Source organism: Poecile atricapillus, chromosome 28 (genome assembly GCF_030490865.1).
Source record: "Poecile atricapillus isolate bPoeAtr1 chromosome 28, bPoeAtr1.hap1, whole genome shotgun sequence".
Classification (NCBI taxonomy): Eukaryota; Metazoa; Chordata; class Aves; order Passeriformes; family Paridae; genus Poecile; species Poecile atricapillus.
This window is the reverse complement of record NC_081276.1, coordinates 1,175,054-1,187,006: the sequence shown is the minus strand read 5'-3', so window position 1 is coordinate 1,187,006 and position 11,953 is coordinate 1,175,054. Positions and strand designations below refer to the sequence as shown.

The following is an 11,953-nucleotide window of genomic DNA, read 5'->3' as shown; positions in this document are numbered from 1 at the left end:
TGCCCTTTTTCCTGTCCTGGCACCCCCTGCCCTGGAGACCCCCCCTGTCCTGGGACCCCCTGCCCTGGGACCCCCGGCTCTGGGACCCCCTGTCCTGGGACCCCCTGTCCTGGGACCCCCTGCCCTTTTTCCTGCTCTGGAACCCCCTGTCCTGGGGATCCCCCTACCCTGGGACCCCTCCCCTGCTCTGGGACGCCCTGCCCTGGAATCCTCTGTCCTGGGACCCCCTGCCCTGGGGATCCCCCAACCCTGGGACCCCCAGCTCTGGGACCCCCTACCCTGGGACCACCCCTGCTCTGGAACCCCCTGTCCTGGGGATCCCCCTGTCCTGGGACCCCCAGCTCTGGGACCCCCTACCCTGGGACCACCCCCCTGCTCTGGAACCCCCTGTCCTGGGGATCCCCAACCCTGGGACCCCCTTTCCCAGCGTGTGGGTGCAGTGACAGGACCCCCCCATCTCTCCCCATCGCCCCTGGTGTGCTCCCCTCCACCCCGAGCGAGCTCCCGCTGCCGGAGGCTCGGCGTGCCCGGCTCTCCTGCCCCTCCAGCTGGATGGATCTCTCCTGACTCTTGTTTATTTGTATAAATAGATGCTAATTTATGCTCCCGCCGTCTTCCTCCTTGTACATACAGAAATTCCTTGTAAATAGGCGTAGGAAGTGACGCTGTGCGCGTGACCTGCTGTGCTGTGGCCGTGGTGGTGCATTTATATATATATATATATATATATTCTGATTTTTTTTCTTTTTTTTTTTTTTTTGGGTTTTGTTTTCCTCTCTCTCTCAGTGTGGTAACCTTGCTTGTGAATATCACTTTTAAAAAAAAAAAAAACAAAAACAAAACAACAACGACAAAAAAAAAAAAACCAACCAAACCACAAGAAAACTCTTATTATTTAAATAAGATTGAATAATTAATTCAGTCAGCGAGGCCGAGCCCACTGGAGCGAATCGGCCCCGGGTTGGGCTCGTGGGGGGCGAGCGGGGCTGGGAGCTCGGCTGGTTTGCTCCAGGGATTTGGGATCTCGTTTTCCTGTAGTTCTGTGCTTCTGTGGAGACTGTGAATAAGTGGATATTCCCGTAGCCATGACAGAGCTGCCCTGTATTTATTTTTCCCGGAGCGCTGTGTCTTTATTTTACAGATTTCCCCCTCTATTTCTCCCCCCCAACCATGATTCCATCTCCTTTCCCTCCACCTTTTCCCTCCTCCCCTCTCTCTTTTTTGTGAAGTTTACTTATGGAAGAGTTACACTGTACTGTACAAATGTCAAAAGTGTCAAAAAGAGTACAATTTCCTAAAAATCACTGTATTAAAAGAAATGTTGTGAAGAAATAAACCGATGCTGATCAGAAGTTCCGCGGGGTCCCTGAGTTGCCAGAGAGGAGCAAAATTAATCTGATTTTTTTCTTTAATTATCATCCCCCAGCTGGCTCCTGCTGCTGCAGAGGGAGGAGTTGAGTCCCCCCCTGAGTGTGTGACAGCAGGGACCAGGGCAGAGCTTTAAGGCACAGCTTTAAAAATCAAGGGAAAAAAAAAAAAAAAGAATATTCCCATTCAGGCAGTTTTCATTGAAAAAATGGGAATAATTCAGTTCTTGGGCTATGCAGGGAGCGTCCAGCTCGCCCAGGGCTGGGAGCAGAGGGATGTGATGGCCCAAAGTCGGCCAAAATTTGGCTCCAACCTCCCCCTCTCCCTCCATCCCTCCTCCTCCTCCCGAGCGCCGCAGAGCCGGCGGGTGCAATCACATCCCTATTTATAGAGGATCCAGGTGGCTGCAGCCCCCGCCCGGAGCCGGGGGGAAAACGGGAGCTGAGGCAGCGAGGGGGGAGTGGAGTGATTTTATCCTGGAGCTGGAAGAGAAAAAGCAGGAGGGGAAGGAGTGAGGAGCTGCAGGAGTGGATCATGGAGTGGGTTTGGGGTGGAATGAGCTGAAATCCCATCCCTTGTCACCCCTGCCAGGGGCAGGGACACTTTCAATGTGCCAGGCTGGCACATTGGGCACTTCCAGGGATCCAGGGGCAGCCACAGCCGCTCTGGGAATTCCAGCCCAGCCCCTCGCCACCCTCACAGGGAAGAATTCCTTCCCAAAATCCACTTTGTGGGGATTTGGGTGGCTGGAAGGTGCTGGAGGAGCAGCAAGGGGCAGGTTTGCCCTGGAGAGGGAACAGATCCAGCCAGGACCCTTCCCAGGGGCTGCAGCAGCTCCTCCTCACCCCGGCTCCGCCAGCAAATCCCAGAAGAAAATCACTTTACAGGTTATCCTGCAACAAGAGATTGTTACAACCCCAACCCATGGCTGTAATTAGCAGACGAATTAATCAGGCAGCAGGCAGGTGGGGGGCTGGCTCTGGCCATCCCCTCCCTCGGCTGAGGGGGATCCACAATGGCCAGAAATCCTTTTGGAGCAGGCAGGAACGGCCCGGTGCCCTCGCTACGCCCCGGCGCTGCGCTGGCTCTGCCGCGGCGGCTCCTGGAAAACGGGGATGGTGGGATGAGCCAGGCGCTCCCGCGGCCGCCGGGGCACGCAGGGCTGGGGCTCACCCGGTGCTTGAGGTAGGACAGGTAGGTGTCCCAGCCCAGGGTCACCACGTTGACATAAACCACGCGGTAGGTGGGAGGCAGGAAGAGGAAGTTGAGGATCTGCGCCGCCGGCCACACGCACCAGTCAGCCTGGAAAGGAGCCAGGAGCAGCTGGGTGATTCCCAGCGGAGCCCAGCGGGGGAAAGGGGAGAGCCTGGGCAGGGGGGGGTTACCTTGTAGAATTCCCAGAATTTCTCCTTCAGCTCGTCCCAGCTCTCCTGGAGAGTTTGGCCCTCCAGGGTGCCGATGGCTGCGGGGACAGGGGGGGTCGGTGGGAACAGGGGTGGGAATGGGAAATTTGGGAAATGCCCCAAACCCCTCCCAGGGTGGGCGGGGAGGGCAGAGCCGGCAGCACCCAGAGCGAGGAAATGGAAGGGAAAAGTGAAAGGGGAGGCTCTGATCTGTCTGGGGCCCGAGGGAACGGCTGGAGCTGTGCCATGGGTTTGGGATGGAGATCAGGGAAAGGTTCAGGAGGTTTGGGATGGGGATCAGGGAAAGGTTCAGGGGATCTGGGATGGATTTCAGGGGATCTGGGATGGATTTCAGGGGATCTGGGATGGATTTCAGGGGATCTGGGATGGATTTCAGGGGATCTGGGATGGATTTCAGGCGATCTGGGATGGATTTCAGGGATTCTTCCTCCAGAGGGTGCTGGGCACTGAATTCCCCCAGGGAATGGTCCCATCCCCAAAGCTCCCAGGGCTCCAGGAGCTCCCAGGGATTGCCAGGGCGGGATTTTGGGGTGTCTGTGCAGGAACAGGGCTGGGATCAGTGATCCCTGAGGGTCCCACATACCCAGGAAGTACCAGACTCCCATGCTGGGCGATGCCACGGTCTGGTCAATGAGCACCTTCTTCAGCACCGTCCTGAGGCAGCGCACGCCCCGGGCCGGGAATGCCGAGTCCAGCCAGAGGTACCAGTAATGCATCAGCGGCCCCAGGCTGCAGCCCACCACAAACATCCGCCCTGGGAACAACAGCCAGGCTCAGCACGGGGGCTGTGCATGGACAGGGCAGCGTCAGACGGGATCTGGGGAAGGAATTCCTCCCTGGGAGGGCGGGGAGGGGATGGGATGGAACTGTCAGAGCAGCTGTGGCCACCCCTGGCAGTGTTCAAGGCCGGGCTGGACGGGGCTGGGAGCTGCTGGGAGGTGTCCAGGCTGCCCTGTGGCTGTGGGGCTGGAGCAGCCCGTCCCAGTGCTCACCAGTATGTCCCAGTTGGGGCTGGGAGCTGCTGGGAGGTGTCCAGATCTGGCTGCCCTGTGGCCGTGGGGCTGGAGCAGCCCATCCCAGTGCTCACCAGTATGTCCCAGTTGGGGCTGGGAGCTGCTGGGAGATGTCCAGCTCTGGCTGCCCTGTGGCCACAGGGCTGGAGCAGCCCATCCCAGTGCTCACCAGTGCGTCCCAGTTGGGGCTGGGAGCTGCTGGGAGGTGTCCAGATCTGGCTGCCCTGTGGCCGTGGGGCTGGAGCAGCCCATCCCAGTGCTCACCAGTGCGTCCCAGTTGGGGCTGGGAGCTGCTGGGAGGTGTCCAGCTCTGGCTGCCCTGTGGCCGTGGGGCTAGAGCAGCCCATCCCAGTGCTCACCAGTACGTCCCAGTTGGAGCTGGGAGCTCCTGGGCCAGTGGGAGGTGTCCAGCTCTGGCTGCCCTGTGGCCATGGGGCTGGAGCAGCCCATCCCAGTGCTCACCAGTGCGTCCCAGTTGGGGCTGGGAGCTGCTGGGAGGTGTCCAGGCTGCCCTGTGACTGTGGGGCTGGAGCAGCCCTTCCCAGTGCTCACCAGTGCGTCCCAGTTGGGGCTGGGAGCTGCTGGGAGATGTCCAGATCTGGCTGCCCTGTGGCTGTGGGGCTGGAGCAGCCTGTCCCAGTGCTCACCAGTACGTCCCAGTTGGAGCTGGGAGCTGCTGGGAGGTGTCCAGATCTGGCTGCCCTGTGGCTGTGGGGCTGGAGCAGCCCATCCCAGTGCTCACCAGTATGTCCCAGTTGGAGCTGGGAGCTGCTGGGAGGTGTCCAGCTCTGGCTGCCCTGTGGCTGTGGGGCTGGAGCAGCCCATCCCAGTGCTCACCAGTACGTCCCAGTTGGAGCTGGCTGTCGGGGCGCTTGCGGCGCTGCCATTCCTGCTGCAGGCAGTCCCCGGCTGCCAGGAGGCCCCCGCAGCTCAGGGTGTTGGTCAGGAGCAGCAGCCGCCCGGTGAACAGCGACTTCCAGGAGCGCAGGAGCATCCTGGGGGGACAGCGGGCTCAGCGCCCCCTCCCCACACCCCCACTCACTGCTCTGCCCCCCCAGTTCTCCCAGTTCGTGCCCTCCCAGTTCCCCTGCTCCCCCCCCAGTTCTCCCAGTTCGTGCCCTCCCAGTTCCCCTGCTCCCCGCCCCAGTTCTCCCAGTTCGTGCCCTCCCAGTTCCCCTGCTCCCCCCCCCAGTTCTCCCAGTTCGTGCCCCCCCAGTTCCCCTGCTCCCCGCCCCAGTTCTCCCAGTTCGTGCCCTCCCAGTTCCCCTGCTCCCCCCCCAGTTCTCCCAGTTACCGCTGCCGGACCCTCCCAGTCCTGCTGTGCCCCCTCAGCCCCTCCCCGACCCCTCTGCCACCGCCCCAGCGCGCCCCCGTTATCTCCGCACCCCTCCACTTACCCCGCTGGGTCCCCAGCGTCCCTCCCAGGCCACCAGCCCGGTTCCCGGTGCCTCCGGTTCCTCCCGGTTCCTCCCGGTTTCCCCCCGTGCCCCCCCCGCCACCACCGGGCGTTACACGCGGAACACGGCGTGTGTCACGTGACAGCAACGACTTCCGCTTCCTGCCTCCGCCATGACACCTACCGAGGCACAGGGGGCCGCCATGACACCTACCGAGGCACAGGGGGCCGCCATGACACCTACCGAGGCACAGGGGGCCGCCATGACACCTACCGAGGCACAGGGGGCCGCCATGACACCTACCGAGGCACAGGGGGCCGCCATGACACCTACCGAGGCATAGGAGGCCGCCATGACACCTACCGAGGCACAGGAGGCCGCCATGACACCTACCGAGGCAGCAGCTCGTCCAGGGTGCTTGCGGTGGGGCGAGATGGGGACGGTGCAGGGGATCCCCGCGGTGTCCCAGCCCTGCCCCGTCCCTGTCCCTTGGTTTTGGGGCAGCAGCGTGGCTGGGGAGCTGTTGTTGCCTGGGGATGTCCCTGTGGAGGTGGCCATGATGGACGTCACCACCGCTCTCCCCACTCTGCTGCTGCCACTGGGGTCTCGCAGGTGTGGGGATGCTGCTGAGACCCTCCAGGCTGTCCCCAGAGCCTTGAGGATTCTTTGAGAAGCTTCTCTTTGGGAGCTTGAACATCAGCTCCGTGTCACCTTGCTTGTGGGGACGTTGCTGCTGCTCGTCCTGGGGGTTTGTCATCCCAAGGACGTGGTGTGGGAACTGAGGCCTCTTTCTCAGCCATGTGGGGCAGCTCTGGCTGTGAACTGGAGGCAAAGATCCCCTCACTAACGGGGTGTTTATCTGCCAGGACCCATGTGGGGCAGGAAGGCGAAAAACTCACCGGTTTGTAAAAACAACAGCTTTATTGCGAGTGCCAGCGCAGCCGAGGAGCTCTGCTCCCGCTCACGGCCCCTCCTGACGCCGCAGGACAGGGCCTGGCCAGCCCTACCTGTAGGAATTGGCCTTGTGTTTCGGCAGGAAGGTGAAGCTGGGCGGGACAGGGCCCAGGAGCAGCTCACTGGGAGAAAGAATCAATTATAGAATTAATCCAGAGACCTTAAAGCTCACCCAGTGCCGCCCCTGCCGTGGCCAGGGACACCTCCCGCTGTCCCAGGTTGCTCCAAGCCCTGTCCAGCCTGGCCTTGGGCACTTCCAGGGAAGAAAGACAACAAAACCAAACCCAAGGAAGGGACGGTGTTCAGTTTCACACGACCCTGTGGCTCTACAGGGGCTCTGCCACATCCCTTTTTAGCAATTTAAATGAAATTTGATGCCTCATTACCTAATCTTGATCCAATCATCCACATTTTGGCTGGCCATGAGGGTCTCCAGGTAGTCCCTCCCCAGGTAATAGGGCGGTCGCTCGTTGATTCTTTGAGGTAGATGTTCCAATAATCCAACTGGAATGTACCTGGAATAAAATGAAATGAGCAGTGAGCGCTAGGGATTTATTAATTATTGTTTAAAGATCCTCCTGGCTGGGCAGCACTACCTGCAGAGGAAGGAGAGCCATTCCAGCAGGAATTTCCTGGTTTTCTCCACTCCCTGAGTGTCTGACCCCCAGTGCTCGAGGCCGTAGTTGGTGAAGTCCTTGAGGATGTCAAATCTCTCGCTGGAGGAGATATCCCAATGTCTCTGCTCCTTGATTTCCGTGAAAAGCCAGGGTTTGATGAGTGCCCCTCTGCAGCCAAAAGGAAAAAAAAGGATTATTATTCCCATCACTGATGCTCCTGAAGATTTGAGACCCCTTCCAGTATTAATTCCCCAGCCAATTCTCTTTAAATCTCATTTTCCATTCCAACAAGAAGTTCCAAGTGATATAAATTGATTTTACCAATCTTCAGAGTGCTTTCACCGAGAGGAAATTCTATGTTTTGGGTTTGTTTAGGGATATTTTTAAATCCTGTTTTTATTTTTTCCTCTTGAACCACCAGAGCTCAGGAGTGAAGGGGAACACAGGCACTTGCCTTGCAATCATGATTCCAGAAACTCCCATCTGCATGGCTCGATTTGCATCTTCGTAGGACAAAATATCCCCATTTCCTGCCCAGAAAGGAGGGAGAAGCCAGAGGTCAAAGTGATCCGTGAGGACAAGTCAAAGTGAGCTAATCCAGGCATGGGATAAAATTCAAAATGGACACAATGTTCAAGGCAGCCAGATGGTCCAAAGAGGCTCCTGGTTTGGATTCCCAGGGATGTTTCTGATGGATGTTCCCTTACAAGGAAAAAAGGAGCCTTCTCCTCTCTTCTCCTTCACTCTCAGCTCGTTTCCCTGAAGGTTTAGGGATTTTGTACCACAGGGGCAAGAAAACACCTTTAAAACCCACGTGATTCTCATCCCAGCAGCACCAGGGATTCTCCAACCTTTTCCCCACGCTAAGCATCCTTGGGAATGTGGTTTTTTTGCCCATTTTTGCAGGAATTTGAAGCGAAACGAGTGCCAGAGGAAGGCCCACGTACCGAAGAGAGGCATGGGGCTGGCGATGCGGGCGCACTCGGCGATGTATTCCCAGTCTGCGCTGCGGGTGTACCTCTGCTCCCGGGATCGCCCGTGCAGCTGTGGAGAGATCCAGGGACACCCTGCTGCACAGGGGACACCGGGATGGGGAAGGCAACCTTGGGATTGGCCTCGGGATCACCCTCGGGATCGCCCTCGGGATCGATGGGTGGTGATGGAGCGGGGTGAGCAGAGCTCCCTTGGGATCTGCCTCTGGATCTACCTCTGGATTTATAGCCAGGGGTGCTGACAGTGGGCTGAGGAAGAGCTGAGCAGAGCTGAAAGTGCTGGAGGTTTTTGGGGTGATGTCTGGGCTGTCTGTGAGCCAGAGCAAGAAGCGGCTCTCTCCAGGGGAGGCACCGTGGGCTGGAATTAATCCCCACACAAAGAGCTGATCCCACATTCCCCACTCCTGACTGGGGGAAACTTCTGCTCCAGAGCATTGCAGGAACCATCTGTGGCTCCCCCAGTCCTGGATGTGTCCAAGGCCAGGCTGGACAGTGCTTGGAGCACCCTGGGGTAGTGGAAAGTGTCCCTGCCCATGGCAGGGGGTGGGATGGCATCAGCTTTAAGGTCCCTTCCAAAATCATTCTGGGATTCATGGACTCAAAAGCAGGTAGGAAAACACTCTCTGCACCTGAATTTTCCTCTTTTTCTTAGCAGAGGACACTAAAATGCAGGGGAATGTCATCCCCATCTGATCTCCAGGCAGAATTCCCCAGCCACCAACCCCACACATCTGTCCCCGTACCGTGACCATGGAGGCTCCCCACTCCCGGATCCTGGGGATGATTTTGTGAGCCACATTAACCTTTTCCTGCACCCCAGTCCTGATCTTCACTGTCAGTGGCACATCCAGCACCTGCAGAGGTGGGAAGATGAGGCCAGGCCAGGCTGGGCACCACCAGCTCAGCTCCAGGTGCTCCAACTCACCGAGTTCATCCCGCGGACGATCTGCTCGAACTTGTTGGAGCGAGTCATCAGAGCACAGCCTCCTCCCTGAGGGACAAAACGTGGCACACTCAGGACTCTCCTCAATGGTGGAATCCTTGGAGCTGCTCAGGTAAGGCTTGGAGCATCTCAAAGTTTGGAGAAAGTGGATGCTTCAACCAAAAAAACTGCAGAGCGCTTTTCCCTCCCAAATCCTGCCAGGCAGACACAGCCACTCCCTGCTCCTTGAGCAGCTTATTCCCCTTCTCATGGAGATCTACTGCCCAAAAACGAACTGGGAGCTCTGGATCAGACTGGAAAGGGCAATCAGGCAGCAGGGGATGAGGGAGAAGACAAGGATTCACGGGAGGAAAACGCACCACAGAACTTCTCACCTTCTTGTAGACCAGGTCAATGGGACACCCGACATTGATGTCAACAAAATCCACATCGATCGTCCTGTTCAGGAGCTCTGCACACTTGGTCATGGTGTCTGGAAAGGCTCCCTCCAGCTGCCAAAGGAAAACAGCTTCCCTGAGTTCCAGCTTTTCCCCTGGGAAATGAGTTATTGGTGGGTTCTGGGGTGCCAACCCTCACCTGCACCCCGAAGATGTCCTCGGTGTGGTGGCGCTTGAGCAGAGCCCACTCGGAGGACTGGCCCTGGAGCAGGTTGGTGCACACAGCCATCTCCCCACAGGTGACATCGGCTCCAAAACGTTTGCAGATCCGTCGGAAAGGGAGGTTTCCACACTGCCAGGGACAGCAGGGATTGTCAGGAGATCTGCTCTGCTCCAACCGTGCCCAGGGTGAACTTGGGCACAAGGATGGAGTCATCAACCTACCGTGGTCAGTGGAGCCAGGTAGAGCTTGCCTTGGATTTCCAGCTGGAAAACGGGGATGGAGGAGCAGGTTAGAAGAGCTGCAATGGTTTTTATGGAATCACAGAATGATTTGGTGTGGAAAGGACCTTAAGGATCACCCAATTCCATGCCCCAGCCACGGGGAGCGACACCTTCCACTATCCCAGGGTGCCTCAAGCCCTGCCCAGCCCAGCCTTGGACACTTCCACGGACGAGGCAGCCACAGCTTTTCTGGGAATTCCATCCCAGCCCCTCCCCACCCTCACAGGCAGCAATTCCTTCCACGTATAAGAAATGCTCTGCCTGTCTCCTCCAGCTAAAGGGGTTTCTCTTCCATCTTTCCATGCACAATCTCCACCACGGAATCAGGACACAAGGGACTCTCACCTTCTTCTTCTCACACGGCCGCAGCTTCGTGATGTCCTCATCTGTCAGAGGGCCCAGGGTTGGGATGGAGGGAGCACCCTCAGTTCCTTGGGAGCCCTGCAGGGCCTCTGGTTCAGGAGCACCCTCAGCCCCTCGGGAGCCCTGCAGGGCCTCTGGTTCAGGAGCACCCTCAGCCCCTCGGGAGCCCTCCAGGGTCTCTGGTTCAGGAGCACCCTCAGCCCCTCGGGAGCCCTCCAGGTCTCCTGGTTTGGGATCTTCTCCCTGCTCCTGCAGCACAGGGCTGTCTCCCAGGCCCTGCTGGGGTGCAGTGCAGTTGGACACCTCTGTGGAGCCCCCTGTGGCTTTGCCTCCCTTCCCACCGTGGAGCCCACGGAGGAACTCCTCGGCCTTCCGGAAGGTGAATTTCCTCTTGCGCAGCTGCTGCTGGAGCTCCTTGGAGAGGCCGTTCCTCACCAGCAGCTTCCCTTCCCACTGCTGGGCCAGGGTGGCATTGACCAGGTTCTGGTGGCCGTCCCCGAGGTGGGCCTGGCCGAAGCGACAGGTGACACCGTAGGGACAGCGGCCGAAGGTGTCGAAGAGGACGCAGCGCTGGCCCAGGTCCGCCGGTTTCACCGCCAGGTACTCGGAAACGTCGTGGAGGAATCGACAGCGCGGCCCAAAGTGGCACTGCCCGCCACAGCCCTGGGGACAACACGGAGCAGGGGAAGGTGGGGATGGAGCAGCACGGCCCAGAACTGCTCTGAGCAGCTGGGATCCCCCAGGTGAGGGTGGGAACGCTCCCAGGGGTGTGCTGCAGGATGGACACACTTCAGGGAAGGTGATGCTTCACTTGTGACACTCAGCTCATCGCGTGTCACCCTCTCCCAGCTGGCTTTATGGAATTCCAGACTGCTTTGGGTTGGAAAGGACCACAAATCCCACCCAGTCTCACCTGCAGGGATGCCTTCCACTGGCCCAGGCTGCTCCAAACCCTGTCCAGCCTGGCCTTGGACACTTCCCGGGATCGAGGGGCAGCCACAGCTGCTCTGAGCACCCTGTGCCAGGGTCTCAGCACCCTCACAGGGAGCAATTCCTTCCCAAAACCCCACCTAAGCCCCCCAGAGCGGGGCCCTGTGTCCCACCTGTGTCACCGAGGGGCACAGCCTGCTCTGCTCGTAGCAGTTGGGTTTCATGCACGGGCGGCTCTTGTTCTGCCCCCGGGCTCTCTTCTTCTCCGGGCGCTCCTTCTCCTCCTCCTCAGCCTTCCCTTGGCTTTCCCCATCCTGGCCGAGCTCCTCTGCCTTCACTCTCTTGGCTGGGGGTTCACTCTGGGCGCTGCTGACTTGCTCCTCTTCCTTCTCCTCCTTCTCCTCCTTTTCCTCCTCCTCCTCCTCGCCCCCTGCCCGCAGGTAGGCGTGGAACTGCTCCTTGGAGGTGAGGAACCTGCGGGGAAAGGGGTGTCCGTGGAAAAGGGGGTCGTGAGGGGAGGGGAGTCATGAGGGGAGAGGGGTCATGAGGGGAGAGGGGTCATGAGGGGAGAGGGGTCACGGGGGCCTGGGGGGGCTGGCCAGGGACTGGGGGGGTACGGACCGGTCGGGAATGTACCGGGAGGGTTATGAAGGGACGGAGCCCGTTCTGAGGGGGTTACAGAGGGCTCGGGCAGCGCCGAGGCCGCGATCCCGCACTCACCGGGCTCGAACCGGCGCCACGCCGGGCGCCGCCGCCGCTGCCATGCTGCCGCGCGCGGCGATGACGTCAGCGACGGGGCGAGACCACGTGACCGGGCGCATATAAAAGGGCCCGGCGGAGGCGCGGCCCCCTCACAGCGGCCGGAGCTGCGGCCGAGCGCAGTGTGTTGTGTAAAAGAGTTTGTACAGAACTGCCCACAGCCCCTTATGCTATCAGCGTTGCCCAAGCAGGGAGAGAAGGCCGTTGTGCAGCCCTTGTACCCCGGGGAGAGGTGTCGCTCCTTGTAGCAGCTCCTTAAGGCTTCTCTCTGGGGACAGTTGGGTGTGAGGGGGGTCACTGCTGCTGGCCCCT

The 11,953-nt window shown here is 59.4% G+C and overlaps 2 protein-coding genes across 3 annotated transcripts; both read right to left on the bottom strand.

Moving 5' to 3' along the window:
- Window positions 1–371: 371 nt before the first annotated feature.
- Window positions 372–5,303, bottom strand: MPV17L2 (MPV17 mitochondrial inner membrane protein like 2). The gene is made up of 6 exons (XM_058859045.1): window positions 5,203–5,303; window positions 4,643–4,800; window positions 3,376–3,546; window positions 2,754–2,830; window positions 2,542–2,670; window positions 372–2,470 (listed from the first exon to the last, which is right to left on the bottom strand). Exons 2-6 carry the CDS (start codon window positions 4,797–4,799, stop codon window positions 2,432–2,434), a joined length of 573 nt encoding a protein of 190 aa, XP_058715028.1. The 5' UTR covers window position 4,800; window positions 5,203–5,303; the 3' UTR covers window positions 372–2,431.
- An 837-nt stretch (window positions 5,304–6,140) lies between these two features.
- Window positions 6,141–11,718, bottom strand: DUS3L (dihydrouridine synthase 3 like). Of its 2 annotated transcripts, none has more exons than XM_058859040.1 (13): window positions 11,603–11,718; window positions 11,056–11,356; window positions 9,935–10,615; window positions 9,530–9,571; window positions 9,285–9,437; window positions 9,083–9,199; window positions 8,691–8,756; window positions 8,509–8,619; window positions 7,721–7,817; window positions 7,228–7,303; window positions 6,753–6,941; window positions 6,543–6,671; window positions 6,141–6,278 (listed from the first exon to the last, which is right to left on the bottom strand). In XM_058859040.1, exons 1-13 carry the CDS (start codon window positions 11,701–11,703, stop codon window positions 6,206–6,208), a joined length of 2,136 nt encoding a protein of 711 aa, XP_058715023.1. In that variant the 5' UTR covers window positions 11,704–11,718; the 3' UTR covers window positions 6,141–6,205. The 2 variants fall into 2 exon arrangements, with proteins under 2 accessions (XP_058715023.1, XP_058715024.1); XM_058859041.1 differs by having other exon boundaries at window positions 11,519–11,638.
- Between the last annotated feature and the right edge of the window lie 235 nt (window positions 11,719–11,953).

What these genes read in the sequence shown, in the direction of transcription:
- MPV17L2 (XM_058859045.1), bottom strand. Translation starts at nt 4,799, where the DNA reads ATGCTCCTGCGCTCCTGGAAGTCGCTGTTCACCGGGCGGCTGCTGCTC. An exon ending in GGGAGTCTGGTACTTCCTGG is followed by an intron (nt 2,831 to 3,375) that starts GTATGTGGGACC and finishes CTGTCCCCGCAG; the next exon opens with CCATCGGCACCCTGGAGGGC. An exon ending in TGTCCTACCTCAAGCACCGG is followed by an intron (nt 2,471 to 2,541) that starts GTGAGCCCCAGC and finishes CCCGTTTTCCAG; the next exon opens with GAGCCGCCGCGGCAGAGCCA.
- DUS3L (XM_058859040.1), bottom strand. Translation starts at nt 11,703, where the DNA reads ATGCGCCCGGTCACGTGGTCTCGCCCCGTCGCTGACGTCATCGCCGCG. An exon ending in TCTGGAATCATGATTGCAAG is followed by an intron (nt 6,942 to 7,227) that starts GCAAGTGCCTGT and finishes TTTTGGCTGCAG; the next exon opens with AGGGGCACTCATCAAACCCT. An exon ending in GATGATTGGATCAAGATTAG is followed by an intron (nt 6,279 to 6,542) that starts GTAATGAGGCAT and finishes TCTTTCTCCCAG; the next exon opens with TGAGCTGCTCCTGGGCCCTG.